The sequence below is a fragment of the Gallinula chloropus genome (genome assembly GCF_964237585.1).
Source record: "Gallinula chloropus genome assembly, chromosome: 15".
Lineage (NCBI taxonomy): Eukaryota > Metazoa > Chordata > Aves > Gruiformes > Rallidae > Gallinula > Gallinula chloropus.
The window spans coordinates 15,398,422-15,422,218 of NC_140100.1; the positions used below are offsets into that span (position 1 = coordinate 15,398,422).

General features: G+C 39.7%; 1 protein-coding gene across 1 annotated transcript in view; it reads right to left on the bottom strand.

Annotated features, from left to right (window-relative positions):
* MRTFB (myocardin related transcription factor B) overlaps positions 1-15,955 on the bottom strand; it is a gene marked incomplete at its 5' end in the record, with an annotated part of 49,392 nt that extends 33,437 nt beyond the window's left edge. The window contains one exon of the mRNA XM_084271148.1: positions 15,802-15,955. Coding sequence (XP_084127274.1) covers positions 15,802-15,955 — 154 coding nt within the window. The remainder of the gene's footprint in view (positions 1-15,801) is intronic.
* Between the last annotated feature and the right edge of the window lie 7,842 nt (positions 15,956-23,797).

The following is a 23,797-nucleotide window of genomic DNA, read 5'->3' on the forward strand; positions in this document are numbered from 1 at the left end:
TTTTTACATTTCTCAAACTGCAAAATAAAAGTGTGAAGTAAATGCTGTAGCACCTTCTGAATTACCTGACCTCTTTTGGACTTCATCTGGGTTTTACCAAAAGAATCACATTTTTCATTTTTGCAGCTTTAATCACTCACAGATGGTATTGGTAAGTACTTTTGTGTTGTAACAAAAACTGGTTGACAACTCAGGTGGCAAAATCAGTCACATCATCGTTTGAATTAAAGGAAAAAGAAAAAGAGAAAATGCCACAAGCTAACTTAGAATATACTGTTCTGTAGAACAACAGTTTTAATGTTACTTACAGCATTATTGAAATAGGATGAAACTAAAAAACCCAATTGAATTTTTAAAAATCTACAAAATATGTGAACTACATATTGTTCATTATAAACTGAACATGTGAAGCTCTGTTTTACTCTCTCTAGATGCAAATAAAGCAGATTTGCAGTGCTTTCATTAATTCATTCTACAAAGCGCAAGAGAAAGAAAATGCTAGGCTTTAGAATGGGAAAGGCTGTAAGAGGAGATCCTGTAGCCATCCATACTATCAAAAAGAGGTTCATTATTTTAGTTACTGGCTGCCAAATTTATCTATAAAAGATAAGCACGGGGGAAAAGTCAAAATGCAGAACAAGTATTAGAACAGAGAAAAGGAAGCAAAGAGAGTGATTGTGGAAAACACTTCTCTCTCATTTTATGCACTAAATAATCTAAAGTCTAAAATATTCATTAATTTAGAGTAGGAGAGTGTCTGTAAATTCCAGGGTTTTGGCTACTCTGACAGACCATCATCACTGTAATGTACATTCTGTCATCAACTATCTGTTTAATTGACATATTCAAAGAAGAATGCAGATTATTAGCATGGCTACTTATCAGCCCACTACCCGCCACACTCGCTCTTTTAACACCTTTTCCCCCGTATTTCTTGGTAGCTGAGATCAGTTCGGGTTTTATTCCTACAGAATTTTCCACCCCAGCACGCTTAGTGCCTTGTCCCTCTCAACTTCCTGGCTGCCTTTGTGCCTGTTGCCCCTCAGTGCTTCAGGGGGAGCAGCGTAAGGTTTAACTGTGCCTATTTGGAGGTGGCAAGATGAAAAAGCAGTCACTGCTGGCCCTTTCTCTTCAATCACTGTCTTTTAGTCAGTATTTTCCTGCTGTAAAAGAAGCAGAATCATTACTCTCAACTGCAGCCCCATCCATCCACTCAACTTACAATTATCTCTTTTCCATTAGCAAGAAACCTTCGGTGTCTGTACATTAGATATACGCACAAATAGAAACCAGCACTTTCTTTAGCCCATCTTAGAGCCCAGCAAAGGAGTTTTTAAAATAAATGATCAGTTACTCAGTTCAATAATGAGTACGGGCTGTCTCTTGCTATTTCAAGTGTTAGGATCCAACTTTAAAACCAAACAAAACCCCGCAACAAACCCAGCATTTAAATGACGAGAAAGACACGATCTTATGTGGAAGGAGAAAAACCCGCAGCCCTGCCACAACAGCCAAGAAATCTCTGAATCACCAGACAACCAGAGATATCTGGAGTAAATGCCAAGGCAGAGTGCTATAAAGGGAAAGCAGGAATTTTGTCTACTACACATATGTTGTGTTTGTGTAATGGAGAAGCTGGAGATGGACTCTGCAGAGAGCCGTAACACGCAGTAGTTCCATGACCTCGAGAGGTCTCTCCCTTCTCCTTAACACAGGCCAGCGACAAGACTACCTCCAGCAAGAAGGAATAAAAACACCTCCGTGTCTCAGCACATTGTTCCCACAGCCTAACAAATGCTACTTGAGAAGAATCTGGTTCAGGACCATTTGGCAGCTTTAAATAACAGTCCAAATATCCTCAGACTATTGCTATTCTACAAACTGATGTTTGTGCTTTATACCAACTTAATGCATGATCTAAAACTAATCCTTTAAGGAGACATAATGCAATTTGAAAAGCATACATCTGGAAAGCAGAGTCAAATCTAATGTAATGTGTGAGAGGAGCAGGGAATTCCAGAGGAAGAGAGCTGAGAAAAGCACTGGGGAAAATGAGATAGTAATACATGTCTAAAACTAAAGGTTGGGTGGTTGTGTTTTTTTGGATGGTTGGGTTTTTTTTTTTTATGTCATATTTAATGAATTTTTTTCATTAAATTTTAATGGTGACCTTTTGAAGGATTTTGTGGAATATTTACAGGACAAGCAGAGTATTTAATGAATTCAGCACTAAATGCTACTCTGAAAAGCGTAGTTGATCACTCATTTTTCTTTATACTACAATTTCTTTCAACCTATTATCGTTATCTTAAGGGTCTCAGGAAATATCTAGATTTACCTTTTAGAGATTTTAAGAAGGAAAACCGCCCCCGATTTAATGTACAAAAATCCTTCCTGACATACAGCATCACACCACAAATGCTGGTGAACTGAATCTGCCCAGTCCTCCTGCATTTTGTCCCTCACCCAGCGAGTGACTGACCTTCCTTGAGACTCTTCTGGCTGTTCACCTCAGGGCATTCTTTCTCCTTCAGCGGCTTAACCTCTCCCGCAGGTAAGATCTCGGAGAAGCCCTGCTGCTGCTTCTTGGAGCTATCGATCATGATGAGAATCCTTCAAAATGGCAACTTCCAGCATAGGAAAACAGAATCACTTTGACACCAAGCAGAACACTGATGGCCCAAACACTACTTCCAGGTCCTTTCTTCTAATAGATGAGCAATTTTGCCTTTTTGCAGCTGAGAGAAGACATCATCCTTCACTTTCCGGGTTGACCTGCGGTACGCTCAGCCTGCTCTGGAGCCTGTAACTCACCCAGACAGCAGGCACAGAGCATGTGAAGCACAACTCCCAAATCCCACCTCCTTTCCCAGACAACCACTCCCCCCTTTCCTTCAGTTACGCTCGCTTCCTCTGCACATTGGTGTTTCAACATGCAGCTTGATGGTCAATCATCTGACAACGCATGAGTCAAGCAGTTAAAAATAAATCCAGCAGTTGCTAAAGGCACAGGATTCGCTGATACCAAGACAAACTACTGCTGAGAACTCTCCCCTTTTCCCCCCTCCTTCTCCCTTCCCCCACTATTCCCAACACTGCTGCAGGCAGCAGAATATTTCATTCTCCCTGACTGACACAGTCATTACTCCTTACGTTTCAACAGTAAACAAAGCTGCATGTTAGCATCTGGAAAAGTTACGCTGAGGAGCCTTGCCACCCACCCCAGCCCCAGATCTTGCAGAACACAGAGATTCTGTTCCTTGATGTAAATATCTAAACTGCAAATATTTTTACTGTTTTTCTTTTTGCATTAGTTACACATCTCATTATTCACAGCAGTTTTAGGAGTATCATCTCCCACAGCTTCTGATCTGCCATCCTCTCCAAGCATATTCCATTTATCTTACGTGACTCCTCAACTTCAGAAGGTTTTGGGGAAAGGGATCCCCTTTAACTGTCTGGTACTGGACATGAGGGGACAGCAGACTAGCTTGCATTTCATGTACTTAAGAGAGAATAAATGATACGTCATTTGAAGTAGCCACTACATGCCAACAAGTAACTCTGACATGAGCATTTTCCTTTCCCTTTGGCCTAAAAATGCCATAATTACACATACTATCCACACCCCTACTTTTATATTTCAATCCTTCAGCCTGAAATTATAAAGCACATCTCCACTCAAAAACTGCTTCACTTCTACAGAATCAGATTTGAACACATCTATATACAATAACGAACGCTCAATGCAGAACTTCAGAGGCAGAAAATAGATACAAAACTCTCTTGCCTCTGTGGATCATTCTACAAGACAGTCACATTCAACACTGGCTCTTCACCTTCACACCTGGGGCAGGGAAGTGACAGTATGGGGCGTGTGTGGGGCTGCCTGATGCAGCCAGCAACACCTGAAGGTCTCTCCCTGTCTTCCTACTGCTGGGAGAAGGGAGACCTCACTCTACTCAGAACTATGGATTGAGAGGAGATGTGAGCAAGCTAGGCCACGTACACTTCTGGACATCTAAGGAGCTGAAAATACAGGCAAAAGAAAAACTCTTGCAGCACTAATGATTTGAGGAAGCTCTCCCAGCCTCTATAAAATTATCAGCTTAAATTACGTTTTGCTTAAATACAAATTATAGGCTATTCCAACACCTCTGCTTTTGCAGAGAAAGAGAGTAACTGTGGAAGAATTCTTTCATAATTCAAATTCACTCTGTCACAGCCTGCAGCCAGAACATTTACTATTTACTATAAGAAATCAAATTACTGTTGAGAAACTTCACATCTTCAGAAAACAATAATCCAAACAGAATACAAACACACAGGACTTCAGAAACCTGTATGAAAATCTGACACAGGCAATAGAGACTCTTACACAGTTGTGGATATATGAGATTCTAACTCCACATTTTTCTCATACCAACAGAGCAGTGAACGGTTTGGATGGATTAATTATGTTCTAACAGTGTTACAATATGTAACAGCAGAAACCCTGTTATGGGAAGGGTACAGAGTGAGACATTTTCTGAAAAATCAGTACTTTGGTCTGAAGAACTTTCAAAATGATTCTGTGCTATCAAAGAACCCAAGGAATAACACACTTCCCTTCAGATATCGTAGTTCTGAAGGTTGTTCTACCCATTCCTGTCCTGCACAGTGGTTTACAGAAATTAAGAGTGTCCAGTGCTCAATTCAATGCCAGATCACAGGTGGGGAGCAGCAGTTCAAGCCTTCGTGGATGCTCCTCACCACTGTTCTGAAAGATGAGCTTCAGCAGCGCTGAGTCCCTGCCATTCACTCCTCCCCCTTTTCAAGGGTACCCACTGCACAGCAGAATTTACACAAACATGCTTCTGCTTCAGCCCCCTGGATTTAAGCCTAGAGATCTGCTTCAAATTCACCTTCCAAGTGCAGTTCAAGCTGTCGTACAGAGTAATATTTAAAACGCTTTAAAGCAAAAATCTCAAAATCTCAACAGTAATTTGCAAATAACTTTATGAAGAAAAGCAGGAACAACAGAATGGAAATTTTTGTGCAGGCTAGGAGGGATGGCCAAAATGATGCCATGCATTTTCCATGTAACCACGTACTGTAGTTGCCAATAAATGCTAATATTGGGGCAGGAGCAGACTTAACAACTGCAGAAGAAAAGATACCTTGGAAGAAAATAGTTTTTTGTTCAGACTGTGAATACTGAGAACACCTACACATTTTGCCCAGGGTACAGTTCCTCTTGAATCCCTGCATGAAGAATGACATTTATCCCCCACATGATGAAAAAAGACTTATATTCCAGAATCTTTTATTTTCTGAGCAGTTTTGAATATACAATAATCCAAGCTCAACTGATAATCTGGATATACTGGTTACTTGAGTGATCAGCAGTGTAATTCTACTGTTTTTAGTGAGAAGGCTTCAATTAAAAAACAATCACCATGTCAACATGCGTACTTTAGAAAAGCCTAAAATTCTGAGACTGGCTCACAGGTACCTCTGGGCATCTCCCAACTGCTGGCTCAACAGCTGCAGCACTGGAACATGGGAAAAACACATCTATTTATCAGTGACTTTCTCACATTCTTGGGAGAAGGAACAGAAACACTGTGAGCTGGTTAGCACATTCAAGTACTGAATTCATCTGCTAGTGAACAAAAGTCTTCCAATCCCCAGCAGGTCCCATGCCAACCAAGGCAAAGCGCCTCTTGATGATCCCCAGAGAGCCAATCCACCTGTCACTTAAGGGCTCCCTTTTTCCTGCTAAATCAAATAAATTTGTAATTCTCCCAGAATGGTTGACATATGTTCTTACCTTTGATTGCTAAAGCACCACACCTACTTCTCAGATTTACCCAGGCATTTTAAATTCAGTCAGTAATTTGTAAAGTTCTTGCAAAGCAGCAGAAGCCCTGTCATCATCCACCAACACCATGCGGATTCTTTACACATACTTCCTACCTTTGGACAGGGTCTGTCTCTAAGGTCACTGTTTTGACAGATAAAAACCAGCCTTGTGTAGCAGTTACTTTAATTGTTGCTTTTAAAGCATGCTAATTACACATTTATCTCAAAAGATTTGGTGAAAGACTTCAGCATTGGGAACTTCATACTTTCCCATGCAAACTACCTCTTTGTTCACGTTTCAGAGTAAGTATTAATGAAACAACAGCAACTTGTTTGTTCTTTGACTACTCCTTAAAGCCTGTTCTTTATTTTAGCAGTTATACAATAAACAGACACAACCTACAAAATATAAAATAAAAAGAGCTTGGGGTCCTTCCCCTCTACCCAGTTTGAAAAGCTTTTCCAAAAGGCAGGTGGAATCTGGATTGTCATTTGAAATCGATGCCATTCTTAAAAAGCCGGCCAAAAAACCTTTTCAAACTGCTAAATTTTCATCTCTTCTTACTGCTATTGTGCACTCAAATACAGAAAGCTTAATAATAAAAGAAAGGAAATACTCATTTCTAAAGTATTGATTTGTTCTGATATTAAAACATACTTGTTTCCAAAGAGCTATATTTAACAGTATAAATAGGTAAATAACACTGAGGATCATAGAGAAACCTGTAACGAGCTAGAAACAAAACCGTGGCTGAAACACTAGTTTCTATCAAACAACAAAATACAACTGTCAGCTAAGAGAGAATTGTATGTATCAAGATACATAACAAGTTTTTTGTTTCAATAAAAATTAAATCTGTTGGCATTCTCATCATCTTCAGAGACCAGCAGCAGCTCTCAATTTAAGGCTGTATATATCGTATACGAGTCTTCAGGATGGACAGTCCATAAACCAAAACCCAGTAACATCTCAATAAATAACAATGTATTGCACAAGAACGTAATAAAAATGTCTCTGCTCTTAATCCAAGGTAAACAATGTTTTTCCTTCCATCCTGTCACACAGATTTTCAATGTTCTGCCAACCTTCAGAGAAGCATTATGTAAAAAGAGGATGTGCCTGCCACGTATTTGCCAAACTCACAAGGTGCAGGAGGGAACGAGGCAGCAGTACCGCTCCCTGCACAGGGCCTGTCCGGCTGCTGCTCAGGACAGACACGCTGTCCTTGTAAACATCAGTGATATGGTGAGCGAGATCGTGAAGATGAGCAGCTTTACAACCTCACTAAACACAAGTAACTAACACCAACTGCTTTAACAGCACGTTACAACTCTTCACATCGTATGGAGCCCACTAAAAAAACCAAACCCAACCTACAAATTCATTTAACCTCTGGGGAAAAAAAACATCCACAAAAAATCCCCAGAATTAAGATACTTAATCTATTTTGCTAGCAAAAGATTCTGAAATGTGGAAAAAAGCTTAATTAACCATTTATTTCATCTTGGCTTTATACACACCTTGATGAATTTCTCGGTCCTTTATTATTGTGTTAGAATAATCCAATCTATCTCTGTATAATAATTAGGGAAACAGTGCTCTGACTACACATACTATAAACACTAATTTCAATAATACCTGTTATAATTTATTTTATTACTTCTTAAAACAGTAAGAATGTTACTTCAAACCATTAGCAAAGTTGTTTTGCTTGGGGGTGGGGTGTTCTTTTGTTCTGCCTCTGCCCATCCAATTGCCACTTACCATGGACTTCTATTCTGCTGTCTTATTTTGGTAAAAAACCCCAACTCCTTTTTTTCCCCTTTGATTTGCAAAGGCTCATGCCATGAGTACTGCATATCAGTTACCAGTTCTGTTTGCACTACATTACCTTCCTGCAGTAGCTGTATCACCAGCTAACATTTCAGTGATAATGTATGTAGCTAGGATTTAGTTCTAATGATTTAAAACAATTATACAGTAGAATTTAAAATTAACTCAACATTCTTTTCTAGCTATGCATTTAGTTATCCATGAGGAATTTCAGGGAAAAAAAGTCAGAATAAGACAGCTTGTTCAAGAGATTTCTTTAAAGAAAAACATACTTCCCATATCTCCTGTAATCACTCAAATGCCAAGCCCTCTAATGATCTCTTCACATATATATACCAGATGCCTTCAATCAAGTCAGTCACAGGTCATATCTTGCATGTTAATCTCTTCACAATGAGCAGATAATTAAAAAAATAATAATCTATGAATCAAACTAAATGACAGAATGTTTGTTTAGAAGTTTACCGAATGGAATGACCCTGCTGGAATTCTTTCATGTAGCCTGTGAAAATGTCAGAATATATTCCATTTAAGAGGTCACAGTCCCTAGAGAGCTCTGAGTTTTGGCCTGTATGTCTTTTCACATGCTTTAATATTTGAAAATTGTTCCTTGTAGACACTGACTGATGCCCTGGGAATGCTAGGATTGTGGGAACTGGCAGTACCAATGACAAAGACAGACTTCCCAGTAAGTCAGTACCTACTCAGTTTGCACTCTCAGCTCGTAACAGATAAGACAACATTCAACTATTTACAGGAAGACCTAAAGAATCCATACATTGCAAGACATTCTACTGACACCCTATGTTAGAAAAACCCCACTACAAAACAAGCAAAACCCCTCCAAACTCCCTCCAAAAACCCACAGCACCCCAAAACCCCCACAAAAAACAGAGACAAATAAATATTAATTACAATATGCTGTGTGTTCATACAAAGGGTTATTCAGTAGAATATTTGCAATGGGCAGTCTATGGACTATTAATATCTTAAAGGAAAGGCAAATCACAGAATTGTGGTTGGAAGCAACACCCTGAGAACACCCAGCCCAAGCTCCTGCTCAGGCAGGGTTAGCTGGGGCAGGCTGCCCAGGACTGTGCCCAGTCCCGTTTTTCATGTTTCCAGGGATGGATATTCCACAACCTCTTGGGGCAACCATTCTTCTACACATCACACACATTATATATACACACTATACTGTACACACACACACGCTTTCTATTGGAAACTTATACAAATTCTATTCTCCTCCTATATCTAGATAGGTCTTTTAGAATAGACTTACTTCAGGCTTCTTCTGTTGTGTGGGGTTTTTTTGTTAGTTTGTATTTGTTGTGGGGGTGGTGGTGTTAATCTGAGTATCTGTATGCTGTTATCCAGATCTCATTGCTTTCAGCTTAGTGAACCACTGAATTTGACATTTCCAGTTATTTTCTGTGCCAATCTATTAATTTAATCAGAACTAAGTCTTCCATTTGCTGTTTTCTAGTCTTCCCACTAGCCATCTTTTCTCCACTTTATCTCTCCAAGTTCTTTCAAGAAAATAACCTCTAAGCACAGTAACCTACATATGTACCATTAGGAGAGGAAAAAAACATGCCTTATCACAGCCCTGAAAAGAGTTGAAAATACCCGTGGAACACAGATACAAGGAGAATGTCCCAAATTTCACTTGGGACAGCATCAGATTTGCAGCTTTAAATCTATTAATTGCACAGAGGATTAAGAATTTGTTCAGAAGCCACAGAGCTATGCCAAGTATGCATGTTACCAGTGCTGCATAAGGAGGGAGTGGAAGATAAGCGGTAACAGGCAAACTAATATACTCAGGGCTACTCTTCTAGATGCCAGAAAAATTCCCTTGGTTCATCAAATTTATTTAAGTAATATCATCATGTTTAGTGTGATGCAGATTTCATTCAGTTATTTTGAGGTCTCCCTCCCAGCTGACTTGTCCAGTCCCTTAGGAGGACTCAATATCCAGCATGTGGAATATCTTCTGTTTTCCTTTTGGTTTGGTGGGGGTTTGTTTTGTTTTGGGTTTTTTGTTTGGTTGGGGTTTTTTGTTGGGTTTTTTTTTTGGGGGGTGGAGGGGATGTTGCATCTTCACCTTTATTCACTTTGGCTCCTCACACACCCTCCTGGCCCACAGGAGGGGCCATTCTCATCTGACCACTGCCTCAGGGTCTTTGCTCCTGGATGTTGTCATTCTCAAGCAGCCAGACGAACTAATTTCTTTGGGCTAGCTTCTTCTAACAGAGGTTTTACCTGTCCTGCTTCTACTTTAAGGTGGTTGCTGTCCCAAGGCTTTATTCCTGATACAACATCCAAGACTCTCAGCTCTTTTCTCAGTTAACTCAGTCCTGCTGCACAGTATTAGCTGCCAGCCCTCAACAAGTGAGATCTAGCAGCCAGCCGTGGTAGGCACCTCACAACCTTTTCTACCCTCCTCCAGTACAAGACACACAACCACAAACAGAAGCAGAAGGCAACCCTTCTGCTACTATCTACTTTGTATCTACTTTGGTTCCAAGATTAGAAAAGCATATTCCCACTAGCTTCCATTAGCTGGAACAATACTTTCCCCACACAATGCAGAGGACAGAGAACAGGCACACTCACGATCTCAAATTATTTATAGCCAAGACAAAGAGCTGAAGCAGACCTACAGAGTGCTGAAGGACAGTCAACAGGCAATTTAGAAGCCATCCCATTCTCTATGTATGTTACAGGAGTATAACCAGCCTCTCATCTGTGGATGAGGACTGCGCAAGAGTAACCGACACGTCTCTCACTGTCACAAAGAGATTCTGGCACAGTGGGATAATCAAGGAAGCCACTGCAAAGCCAAGAGAGATTGCTGTAAAACAGAAGCTAGAACCTTTTCATTTTACAGGTACCTTGAAACAATTGATTGCATGGCCCTGTCACCCAGACCTTCTCACCCACCTCTACAGGCCAAAGTGTCATGCTCAGCAGTTCAGGGAAAGTACTAATCCAGCATGCAAGCAGCTTTGATCATGCTGCATTCCCTTGTGGTTTTTTTTTTAAAGGTATCTACGTGTGCAATCCCTTCCCACCCTTTGGCTGTGAAACAGCAGGTTAGAAGGCTGCAAGCAACATCACTCCCATCCACCCTCCTGCTGTCAGCAGCAGACTGCCTATCCGTCCCTCCCTTGCCACCTCCTGGCTCTCAGACAGAAATCTTGTGAAACTGTGGTACAGTGCGTGGGTAGCATATTGTTCTGACTAGTACTTCAGCTGTGCCATGCTGCCTACTACTCTGTCATTCTTCCTTCACTGCAGTCCAGCTAAACAACACCCAGCCATCAATTTTCTCCCTCTTGCTCCCAAAGAAGGGCCTCAGCTGTGTCACTCTTATCCTCCCTCAACTGCTGTCCTTTCGAAGGATACAGCAGCTTGACTAAGAAAGCAAATACAGAATACACAACCTAGCTTCTTTCAGGCAGGGATGCAAACCAAGAGCCTTCTAAGGGCACAGCCTTCTTTTTCCCAGTCTCCATTTGTGTGAGAATCCCAGCTGCACACAGGATAGACATGGACTATACATACACCAGTGGTTGCCCCTAGACTGCCAGAATCAAAGGCGTGTCTTTGGTGTCCACTCAGCAGGTGACTGTGAAAAGCAGAACCAATGAAAAGGTAACTTCTGTTGCTCTTCGGCAAGTAGAAAAAAAAGTCGGCCTGCAGAAAACAGGCATGATAATATGCTGCAATACACAGGGTGAAAGTTTACATTATCAATGCACTCTATTGCATAATAATCCAGAAAGATGCTGGCTAATGAGAAACTGAAATTAATTTCATTAGTAATTCAGTATTGCCCACAGCCATTAACTTGAAAATGGCTCCAAAGAGGAATCTTAAAGTTGCAGCAGTCCAAAAGGCCAATGTACAACATCCTGGAAAGATGATTCCTTGTTATTACACCAAATACCTCCACAAGGTTACCTTCCATAAACCATTTGCTGTTCTAACCCCAAATGACTAAAGTGTTTGCTTTAGAAATGGTTCAATTTAAGTGCTTCAGCCCCACAGTAAAACCTTGATGTAGCAAATCAGCTTGAAACCTGTATCAGATGAAAGCTCCCCTTACTTGTTCCACTACTAAAATATGAAACACTAATTGGGTTGGTATTTGTTTTTCACTAACTTTTTATGATGGAAGCCATCTGCATGAAAAATGACATTTGAAAAGACAAGGGTATGTCCTTGCCCTTCTCTGTCACTCCCCAAAGAAATTATCTGTTTGTATTTATTCAGGGAGTAAACACCTGGATGTTGTAAATAGCTGGAGAAGATTAAGATGCCATTGTCCTCTAACTGTTTGTTACCGATCCTCTACTGGAAGTTAAACCCTTGTCAGAGCATAAAAGTGTTCCTTTGTCAACTCAGGGGACAACAGTTCCATTGGAGATTGGAGATTCCATGAGATTCTGAACAAAAAAATACTGAGCTATGCTTACCTGAACTGCTATGCTAGCTTTGCTGTATGACTCTGGTCTCTGCTCAGGGGAAGAGGAGTAAAATGTGAAAAAAAAACAACAAAACAAAACAAAAACCCCCAGGCACACACTGCAATTTCATCACATACTTGTGCTGCTCTGCTGTGATTACCTCCATGTAAAGCAAACCAAACCAAAGCATAAGCCTCCCACACTTGTAGTGTCTTTGGAAAAGCTTCAAACACAGTTTCTGTGCTAACTTGTGCAAGCCAGCTTGACAGCACTATGCAGAGCAAGAGCAGAGTAACTTGGCCTTCTACTGAACTACTGCCAAAAGACTCACTCCAGTACACAAAAGTTTTAAAGGATCATTACCAAAGCTCACTGTGAGCATAATGGTTCCTGCAAAAAAACTGCCACTGTATCTCTGCATCCTGAAATCTCTTATGCTTACAGACTCTGTAAAATAGTGACATGTTAAAATACTCCTGAAGAAATCCACTTTTAGTAAAGAGTAAAAGGAAATACTAAGTATCAAAGCTACTTTTCATATGAATCCATCAAGTTTTACTTCTGAAAATCTTCTTCTTTCATTAGTTCAACAACAACAAAAAATTAATCGAATTAACCAAAATCACTACGCCTGAAATGAAGGGTAAGCAGTAGTTTGGGGTTCTGGTGATTTAAAAAAGCCATTTGAACACAAACACCCATTTCTTCCTGCAACAAAAGCTGCCAGAAACTGTCAGATCTTTCACATAAGGATAGGAAAAGAACCAGGAGGCTCCTCTTATGTTCATTTAGGAATTATTCAAATACGACTAAAGTAACATTGTCTCAATGGAAGGATTCTTAAACAATATTAGAAAGATCTATAAAACTGTAAAGGGTAGGAAATTGCACCAATATACATCAAACACTTCCTTATCATGTCTATCACACTGTATTCCTCAGAAAAACCCTCCAATTATATGATTTTTCCAATCTGCCTTGCAGATTTTTGAGCCTGTTGCTTTTCAAAAGTGACAGGATTGTGCTAATAATGGCCTTGAAAACAAGACCTAATCTTCTGGTCAAGTCCAGCCAGACAACTTAAGTCTTGTCAGAAGAGACACAGGTGAATTGAGGCCGTGGGGCCCATTATGTGAACTTCATACAATCTCTTAATCAAGTAAGACACTGAAATGTTTGTGGGAGACCTGATACCTACAGTGAACAAATGCTCAAAAGTATCCTAAGTCATAACAGGAATTATGTTAAATAATGAAGAGAAACAGTGCATTGGTTCTTAAGTCAGCTGGCACAGGGGACTGAGAGGCAAGTTCTCAAATAATTCATTTCCCTCCCACATCTTTATTTAAGAAAATCTTCTCTGTTATTTCAACAAGTCCAAGCCCTTAAGTACTAAAATCTCTTGCTGCTGCCTTTTCTTTGGAAAATAAAGAAGTAGTAGATCATATAAAAGACGATACAAAACCTACCTACAAATTATTTCACTAATACATGAAAGCAGAACAATACTTTCAAATTATGGGAAAAATGCCTAAGAAAAGAAACAAATCTCTAATACAGAAGAATTGAAAATGAAAAACTAAGGAACTGCTTACCTTGTTTTACTGCTTGACAGTTTCTTAGTAAAAGCAGAAAGATAACAAAGCAATAACAAAGTGAAGGGGATAAACAGTCATAGTAAGTTTGTCAAAAGAGGAACTGATAACCTTATATATTAGATAGATGGATAGATGGATGGATAGATGGATGGATAGATGGATGGATAGATGGATGGATGACGAATAAGGAATTGGCTGGATGGTCGCATCCAGAGGGTAGTGGTCAATGGCTCGATGTCCAGATGGAGAACAGTGACAAGTCATGTCCCTCAAGAATGTGTACTGGGATCAGGGTTGTTTAATACCTTCATCAACAACAAAGTACACCCTCAAGGCACCCTCAGCAAGTTTGCAGAGGACACCAAGCTGAGTGGTGCAGCTGACATACCTGAGGGATGGGATGTCATCCAGAGAGACCAGGACCAGCTAGAGAGGTGGGCCCATGAAAACCTCTAGAAGTTTGCAAGGCCCTGCACTTGGGTCAGGACAACCATCATTACCAATACAGGCTGGTGGATGATGTGATGGAGAGCAGCCCTGCAGAAAAGGGCTTGGGGGTATTGGTGGATAAAAAGCTGCACATCAGCCAACAACTTGCACTTGCTACCCAGAAGCCAATCGCATCCTGGGCTGCATCACAAGAAGTGTGGCCAGCAGATCAAGAGAGGTGATTCTCCCTCTCCTCAGCTCTGGTGAGGCCTGACCTGCAGTATTGTGTCCAGCTCTGAAGCCCTCAGCACAAGAGGGACATGGACCTCTTGAAGTGGGTCCAGAGGAGGCCAGGAGGATGATCTGAGGTCTGGAGCACCTGTGCTACAAAGACAGGCTAAGAGAGTTGGTTTGTTCAGCCTGGAGGAAGCTCCAGGGAGACCTTACAGTAGCCTTCCAGTATCTGAAGAGGACCTACAGCAAAGCTGCAGCAGGGCAGAGCAGTTTTAGATTAGACATTAGGAAGTTCTTCACTCTGAGGGTGACAGGTCACTGGCACAGAGTGCCCAGAGAGGTGGTGGAGGCCTCATCCCTGGAGACATTCAAGGTTGGGCTTGGTGAAGCTCTGAGAAATCTGATCTAGTTAAAGATGTCCCTGCTCACTGCAGGGCCTAAGATTAGATGGTCTTTAAATAAAGGTCCTTTCCAACCAAACACATCCTATGATTATAGCAGTTATTGCAGCTATTCTGTATCTCAGGTTCTTCATACCTGGAAAAAAATAGGTATTTGGTATAGGCACAGCTACTATTTACTACAAATACTGGAAAACAAATCTTCATTACGAAAGGATATTAGAGTAAGAACCACCACCAAAAAACCCTCAAAAAAACAAGAACCACCAAAGAGGAGAAGTAATGTTCCTGCCTTCTCCCCAGTAAAAATGAACCTACATTTGGATTCAGACCTAATTCTTCCCAATACTTAGTGTAACAGTGGAAACACTTTTATGCTAAGTTGCCATGCCAACATCAACAATGAGGAAAGATACTGGAAAGATTCCCAAAATATAAATCTTATTTTTCTTTTGCTGTTCAAACTTAAACTACGTGGTGAATTAAACTTTCTAGAATACAATGTGAAACTTCAATTCTGTATTGTTTTTGCAGAAAAAGCCCTGGGTTTTATAATTATATTTATAATAGTAACTATTAATATTTTATAAGTATCTTTAAAATTGCTTTTATCTTAATTACCTTTAATTATAAAAGATAATACTACTTTGTAATTATCTTTACAATTTTGTCTGATAATAATACAACTCTCAAAAATATTTCATTATATACTAGCTGTGGTTTTAAAACTACTTAAAAATATAAACAACATATTCTATATGCCTCAACAAAGTAGTCCAGTTAGTGGTTTAGTGTCAGGCTTACAAGCTGCCACCACAGGTGAAGATTTCCTAAGTAACACTGCAGCATGTTAACGCTACATAATGTGGTTTGGGAAGAGCAAGTGAAGGCAGTCAAGAAATGCTATTTGAAGAAACCAAACATCAATAGAAAACCACAGACAGCAAGGTAAAGAAAAGGAGAACAGTCGCTTGGACACTCACCATTCTTCCGTTCGTTGAGAGGAGGTAAGTACTGATTTGGCTGCAGTGAGAGTTCCTTAAACTCATGCGCAACTGCTTCGCTGTGAGGACTAGGGGCAAGCCGCGTCAGCGACCCGGAGTCATCCTCAGCATCCGCCGTCCCCAGGTGATCCATTGCGTACACTCGTCTGCAGACAGGCAGAGCAAGCACATTCTGTGATTCTTAATCACACTACAGTTGATTAATAAAGAGAAAAAAGATCACAGACACATTACTTTCTGTGTTTGGTTTCTGGGTTTGGTCAGTTCCCTTGCACACAACTTTAAAATAATATAGACATTATCTACTAATACTTCACAAATACTATGGGTTTGCAAAAATATAGGTAAGCAATGTATTCACAAGCAATTCAACAGTCATTTGGTTCTGAGAAACAGGACAGTTTCTCTGCTCACTTCGACAGAAGAGTTCTTGTTAACTCTTAGTATATGTCTCTGGAGGCTCCTGTGCCCAACCTCCTAGCAAGGGACACAGCCCATTTATCAGCACAACAGTCTTTTTTCTCAGTAGCTTGTATTAGAGAATGCTGAATTAATCTCTGATAACATACAAATGGCTTTTAGTATTTTGAAGCACTGTACAATTTTCTGCTGGATCAAAACCCCACTTTGGAATTAATGCAGGCCTTCATACCACCACAGAACTCTATCAGAACTAGTTAATCTTTAATCTCTCCAGCAAGGAAGGTTTTGTCGTTAATTTATTCAAATTAATTTTATTGCATACTAGTTACTTCCTGTCAAATACAGAGTGGAATAAAAGTCCCAATTTATTATTTATTTCCTTTCCATCATTAATGTGGTACTTAATCTACAGTGATGAGAGACAAGAGGTATGAATTACTGGTACAGGGTTTTTACAGCTCACAGAGCTCTATCAAGCCATTAAAATTTCAATAAACCAGTATGGTTTATATTTAAAGGTGATTGAAACGCATCATGCATTCCAATGACCATACCAAAATCTGGCAAGCGTGATTTGACATTTTAAAAAGACATCGAGATGACAAAAGTTATCATGACCATCACTGAGTGGCCCTCGCTACAAGGGGTAGTAAAGAATCATGTTGCTGAAAGTACCAATTTAAGAAATATAAGCAAGTACTGCTTTGCTATATACCTCAGTAGAACAATTACAAGGGTGAAGTGCATATTTTTCATTATTTTCCATAGTTACCAACTGGCTTTCACATTAAATGAAGACCCATTAAGTTACTGTTACGCAAGATTTTTTTCTTTGTTCTTAGCTTTTAGAAGCATAATTTACCCAGCTCTCACTCGATTTCTTGACATTACACCCTTCTCAAACTCCCACTCACCCATACAAATTAAGTACATTATTAACGAAGCAAGTCTCTTCAGAGCAGAATTTAAGTGAGAATTTAGCTGCTTATCTGCTTGTATCCACAGAATTTTATCCACAATTTATTAACTATGAGTTATGCATTGGGAGTCACTTTTCAAAGAGATTAAGCCACATGAGCTATATTCATGCCATTAAATCCATATGGAATTAATAGAAACACCTTACTGTACAAAAGGCTTCACATTTATTATGCCACACGTTGCTCTGACTAATCTTTACCCCGTGACAGATAGCTAAATATCTTGCTTTAAATTGACCAGTTTAACTTTCACCACTTCTACAACACACTACTAAATTATTTACACATCCATTTGTTAATTTTCATTTTGTGAATGGACATAAATGTGGTTTTCTTGTCCAGATTCAAGTAGCAAGACATGCCATAATTACATGCAGCACATTAAAAGACATTGCTTGCAGCATTACAGTGCCATTCAGAAAAACTTCTCACATTAGAATGTGCTTAATCTGTGGTGGGACCCTGACTAAATCAGGCTAGAAGGAGCTTTCTGGAGGTCACACAGTCCACTCCCTGAACACAAGTAGGGCTACCAGCTGCCCAAGAATTTGTCTTGTCAGGGGCTGAAAAATCCCAAAGCCGGTGACTCCCACACCTCTGGGTAACCTCACTGGGGACACTCTGCTCCCCCCTCACATGGAGTCTGTGGCTGTGGCCTCCTGCTCCAGCACAGACCATACTGCCAATCCCAGCTCTCACATCCCAGCCTTTACTCTGCTTTCCTGTAATATACAAACCTGACCATTAGGAAACCTCTACAAGCAAAGTTCTCCGATGTAGAACCATAATCTCAATTTGAAGTTTCCAATTCACACTGGAGTCTCAAATATTGCAAACTCCTTATCTTAAATCTTTTGGAGAAACAATTCTAAATACTAAAGTTTTTATTTAAAAGCCTAAACATCCAGTATTTCTGCATCCTTTACTGGTACAGAATGCCACAGACACTGGAGCAGGTTGTCGCTTGCATATCAATACACCACAGCTGATGCCTTTTGTGTTTCCCCAAGCAGTTGTCTGCACTGGGCAGAGCAGGATGAGGTCATCACACACTGTTGCATGCAGAGGGCCCTTTCTACTTTTTGCTTTAGGGTGCTGATGCAAGCCTCCTTACCTACAAACTCTTAAAAATCCAGATATTTTGCCAAATGGTCCTTTAACACTAGAAAAACCCTACTGTTACATTACTGCATCATCTCTGAATGAAACACTAGAATTCCTGGTAAATCTAAATACCTCAGCCGTATCTCAAACCACAATTTACTCTATTTTCTTTTCATTTTTACTGATGAACTGCTACTGTATCAGATTACTGAAATGCTTTTGAGCTTATAACAATGCATTCTCTTGACCTTTTCCCCCAAAATAAAATACACACCTCCTTCCAACACTTACAAGTTTTTTCTGTATTGTGAAAAAAAATAATCTGTGACCTACATCATCAAGATCAGGATAAATAACAGCTACTCTACTGAACCAACGAAACGTCTGAACAATACCATAACAATGACAAATTGAATATCTGCAATAATATAAACAATTAATCTGGTTCTTCTTTCTTGTTCTATTAGAGCCTGCAAGCGAATTCAGCTGTTCAACTTTCTAAGAAGAACTTCTAAACTTAGCATCCATGAAGCTACTAGTTTGCCTTAGGCATAAGGTTTTCCCTATTGACGGACAAAATAATTCTGAAACTTAAATTAAAATATTTTTTATAAATGCCTTTCCAAAACAAACAAAACAGATAATAAAAAGAGAGACATCTCTATGTAAACACAGTCCTTTTACACTGTTGTATGCATGAGATAAGCGACTACTATTTTTAGTACACTTTTTTCTGTTAACTGCCAGGGAAGATGCATACAATTGCTTTATCATCAGCTGGTGGTCACAAGCAGCAGCATTTCCTTCACATGAAACTAGAGTTAAACTATGCGGCACATCTCCCATCTATCTGCAGTTTTCATAAGCCCTACCTCATTCTGACATCTCTAAAATAACTGATTGTTTGGATATGAGCAATTCAAACACAAAGAACAGCAGAAGAAAACATTAGCTCACCTTGATTAACAAACTCAAAGCCTCTACAATGAATACTTTATCCAGCCATCACACGCAAAAGTGACTTCGTGTACCATGACACTATTACACTTTGTATTAAAGACATTTGCCTCCTCTTTCTCATTTACTTGAAGCCTCCTCAATCTTGAATAATTATTTCATATTTGCCATCTGCATTTACAGATGGTAACTACTGTCCAGGGAACCCCTAATTTAAGCAGACCTATACATGAAAGTGCATGAATAACATAAGAGAAGCTCAACAGTAAACATGCATACAGAAAAAATAATTAAAAAAAAATCCGCAGTATCAAAGTCTCAGCATCTTACTTTGCATAATCCAAGAAAGCACCATTTAAACAAGGCTAATCTGACAGAAAAGAGCTTGTCCCTGTAGGGGTTTCTTCTCCCTTCCTTGAAATGAAGGCATCTAAAGGTTTTTTAAATTGTATGAACCATCCTTCTATGTGGCATGGAAAACACTTCTTACACAGTGTTGGAAAGCATAATACCAGCTCTTGTTCGTAGCAACTAAAACTACTCCACTCTTCCAATAGTCCCCAAGGATTTCAGGTTTGGGGTGCTCCTGTTTTTAACCACAAATCAGCGCAATGTTTGAGAGTGAGAAAGTGAAACCTAGAACAGAATTATTTATCCACTTCACCTTTGGAATAGACCATCAGAGCAGAGCATGCACCAGCCCTGCAGGCAGCCCTGCAGTCCACATTTAACTGACAGCACATAGAAACAGCGTTCCAGTGCTGTGGAAGGAGAACTCCCGTACAGTGCTTGAGTCTTATGTAAGTGTTCTCACAGATTGTAGGTGGTTGCTATCTTTCCTAACTGCTGAAGACAAACGCTTCTTTATTTTTAAACATTTTATCTTCAAAAGACAAAGTATTTTTCTTAGGAAAATCTCAGAAAGGGGGGGGGGGGGAAATAAATACTTCCCTGCGACTTGAGACACTAGAACTGATATTTTATTTGGCATGAACTGTGAAATCTGGATGACACTTAAGTAGTAAACCAGCTTTTATTTTAGAAATCTGCTGGAAAAAAACAGTTCACAAGGCGTTCGAACTCCGGCCAAGTCAAATGGCTGGCCTTAACACTGCTTCACTTGTCTACACCTGCAAGGAACTTAGGTTACTACACACAATGAAGTATCCAATCATTAATATTCACACTGGATTAGGTGTTGGCAATACCAGTCTCCTGCACAGAATTAATTACAGAATCCTAGTGCAAACAGTAGCAGTCACCGAGGTTTGAGTTTCTCCCTTTGTAAACCTCAGTAAAATTTTAAATTACATAGCTAACTGTTCATAACACACCAGGAACTGTATTGGGAAGAACACTAGAATTGCAAAATGTTGGATTTGGTGTGGTATAGTTCTGTTTGGTCTTGTTCCTTTCGGTTTTTGCAGTGTGTAAGGAAACAGTAAACCAGACATCTAAAAAGCTTAAGCACCACATCTAGCAGGTTACCCGAACAGCTGAGTACATAACAGTTGCCATTCATAATAATCCGTATTATTGATAAATTAACTGAATATGTTAATTGATTCACTTTTGACATTCATAGTTTCACTGACTGGAGAAAATCTCCCCAATTAAGTTTGCCTCTGTTGCAAGAACAATGCTTAATACTGTTGAGATTTACTCCCCTGATTTTGTGTATACCACAGTGGATTAAAAGACCAAAAGATAATCTTCATGGAAACAAATGTCTTGAAAAATACTCAACCATTTCAGTATTCCACTAAACACAGTGTGATGCTGTTCCTTCTCCCAAAGAGAAGCAGCATCAACACTGCTGACAGCTCAGTATCACTTTCAACTTCTGCAGTCAGTTTCTATCAAAGCCAAGTATTTTGGATACAGTACGTTGTCCTGGCTCTGGCCAGGCCAGTGTTTACGTCCCTAAGCAGCCAGCCCAGGTGAGCTGAGTTAGCTCAGGCTGTTTCCCACAGCACTTGACATCACTCCCCCATTAAAGGGGCTGGTTGGGGACAAGCACCCCTGGGTGCCTCCAGAGCAGTCTGAGTGCAGCTGGGTTGGTCCTTAGGTCATGCTGGACTCTAGTTGTCAGGGTAGTAAGGTGCTCTGTGTTATCACTGTGTGTGTGTGTGTGTGTGTGTGTGTGTGTGTGTGTGTGTGTGTGTGTGTGTGTGTGTGTGTGTGTGTGTGTAATTCACAGAATCACAAGGTTGGAAGAGACCCTTGAAGATCATCAAGTGCAACCATTCCCATCCTATGCTAAACCATATCCCTAAGTACCCCATCAACCCTTTTTTTGAACACATCCAGGGATGGTGACTCAACCACTTCCCTGGGCAGCCTGTTCCAGGCCTGACAACTCTTTCAGTAAAAAATTTTTTTCTACTATCCAGTCTAATTGGATATTGGATCCAATCCAATTGGCTATTACTGTTCTACTTTCAGGGTGCTTTTGTCAGTAAACTGTCCACAGAGGCTCTGTTTCTGCTGTGGGAGTGGTGCTCAGCCAGTGCTTGGGGCCAAACCACCACTTTATGAACTAAGAAATTAAAACTGACATTAAGTTATTATATTGAAAGAAAAATTTCAGTCCTACAGTTAAAATACAATGCTGTTATATTAAGATAAATTTTGTGGTAAAAAACACAGCAACAAGGACTTAAAATCACACTGCTATTTTTACAAAGGTAATTAGACAAAAGCAGAAAAAGATGAGCAATACCAACAGCTGACTAACTATGAGTAATCATCTTGGATTATGCATTATCAGAAACTCACTGTTACTATTAATTTCTTTAAAAAACAGTGTGGATGGTTCCTGTCAGGTTTCTTGCCATACCAGTAGTTGGATTGACATGCCTCTTAAGGGAGCATGGAGTTAAGACTGGACTGATATTTCAAATAACATTCCTCCCTTATCAATACATTACTGAGATTAAATTTGTGGAACTGTCTACTCTAGCTAAATCAATACCACTGAGCAGACACTAGAAGACCTCTAGCAACTTGTTTAACACTTCCATATTTTGATGACAATGCTACACTGACACTCCCTCTACTATCTTTAAACCTTAAGTCTCTGGACTAACTGAAAAATTAAAAGTAAGCAAGCTACATTAGCAAATGCACACTGTAAAGTAGGTAAAGTATAGAAAATTACTTCTATCTGGACAGAGGCAGGGGATGAGTTCAAAGAACACTCAATGATACATTCCTTCCTGTACCATCTCCAGGCTTACAAGAAAAAGGCAACTGAGTGGTAAGGGGAGAGAGACGTGGCCTGCAAAGTTTCAGTGAAGGATCAGGCAGAGAGCGGGGCTGTGATGAAACAGGCAGCCTCACACAGCTCCCTTAAGGCCTGGGGAAGCTAAGGCTTACCCTCGTGCTGTGTAGGGCCATACAGATGATTTACCTATCTCTTCTCCATTAATGCCTTCCCAAAACTAACCTATTCAAGTAACATATAGTAGATTCTTCTGGGCTTTGCATAACTTCGCGTAACTCTTCAGTGGAAAGGAGCTCAGAGGAATGTTGTGAAGCTTAGTGCTTCAATACATGAAGCTTTCATTAAAATGAGTTTGGTTGTCAATATTTTACACCTGCTTTATAATACTCTACTAAAATTTAAAATGCCTGTATTAACATGGCAGCAAATAAATTTAGATTCAGGATAGGAAACAACACAAGGTCAGTATTATAATATCTAAATATAGGAAGACAAAGAAAACAATGCTTCTAGTTTCTCATCCTTCTGGGCCTGTACACAAATGTCTCTTTTCAGTAAACTGGAAATGACACATCATTTGAGAAGCAATTTATTTAAATTTCAGTTTAAAAATATTTCAAGAGTTCTTATTATCAGCTTTAATTTGAAGTGCTTAGCAGTTGTGTTCAAGTAACTGCCAGATAAACTTGCAGACTTACCTGTCAAAAAGCAAGTTCAGTTCTTCTGGACTATGACAGAACTTTGTGTAAGGAATTCATAATATAATGTGCTCCATCATTTTCTGTGGCCAGCAAACATAAACTGTGTAGCCAGCAGAATCTACTTATGTAATTGAAACTGACAGCATATTATTATTAAAAAAAAAAATCAAAACAAAAGTTCTCATTTTGGTATTACAGAAGTGCTTGATAGCTTGAGTCTGGAGTAGGGGTCAAGTATTTATATGAACACATTGTACAACTGCTGAAGATTTTAATGTCATGTCCCAGAAATGGGGATTTATTAAAAAAAAACAAAAAGGAGAGAAAATATACAGAGATTCTGGCAGTTCAGAAATGACTAAATCATTTACAGTTATCAGTAAATCTTTAACAATTCCCATGTGGTCAGAGTCCTTCCATAGGCAGAACATTGATCTATTTTAAAAATGAAGGTTGGCAGAGTACCTAAGGCATTTCAGGAAAAGGTTAAATTACTCCATGATTTCATTTGTTTGCTTAGTTACTTCAAGATGTATCCCATTTATGACTAAGCTGCAGGTGCTATTCTGTTTATTTTAATGCCT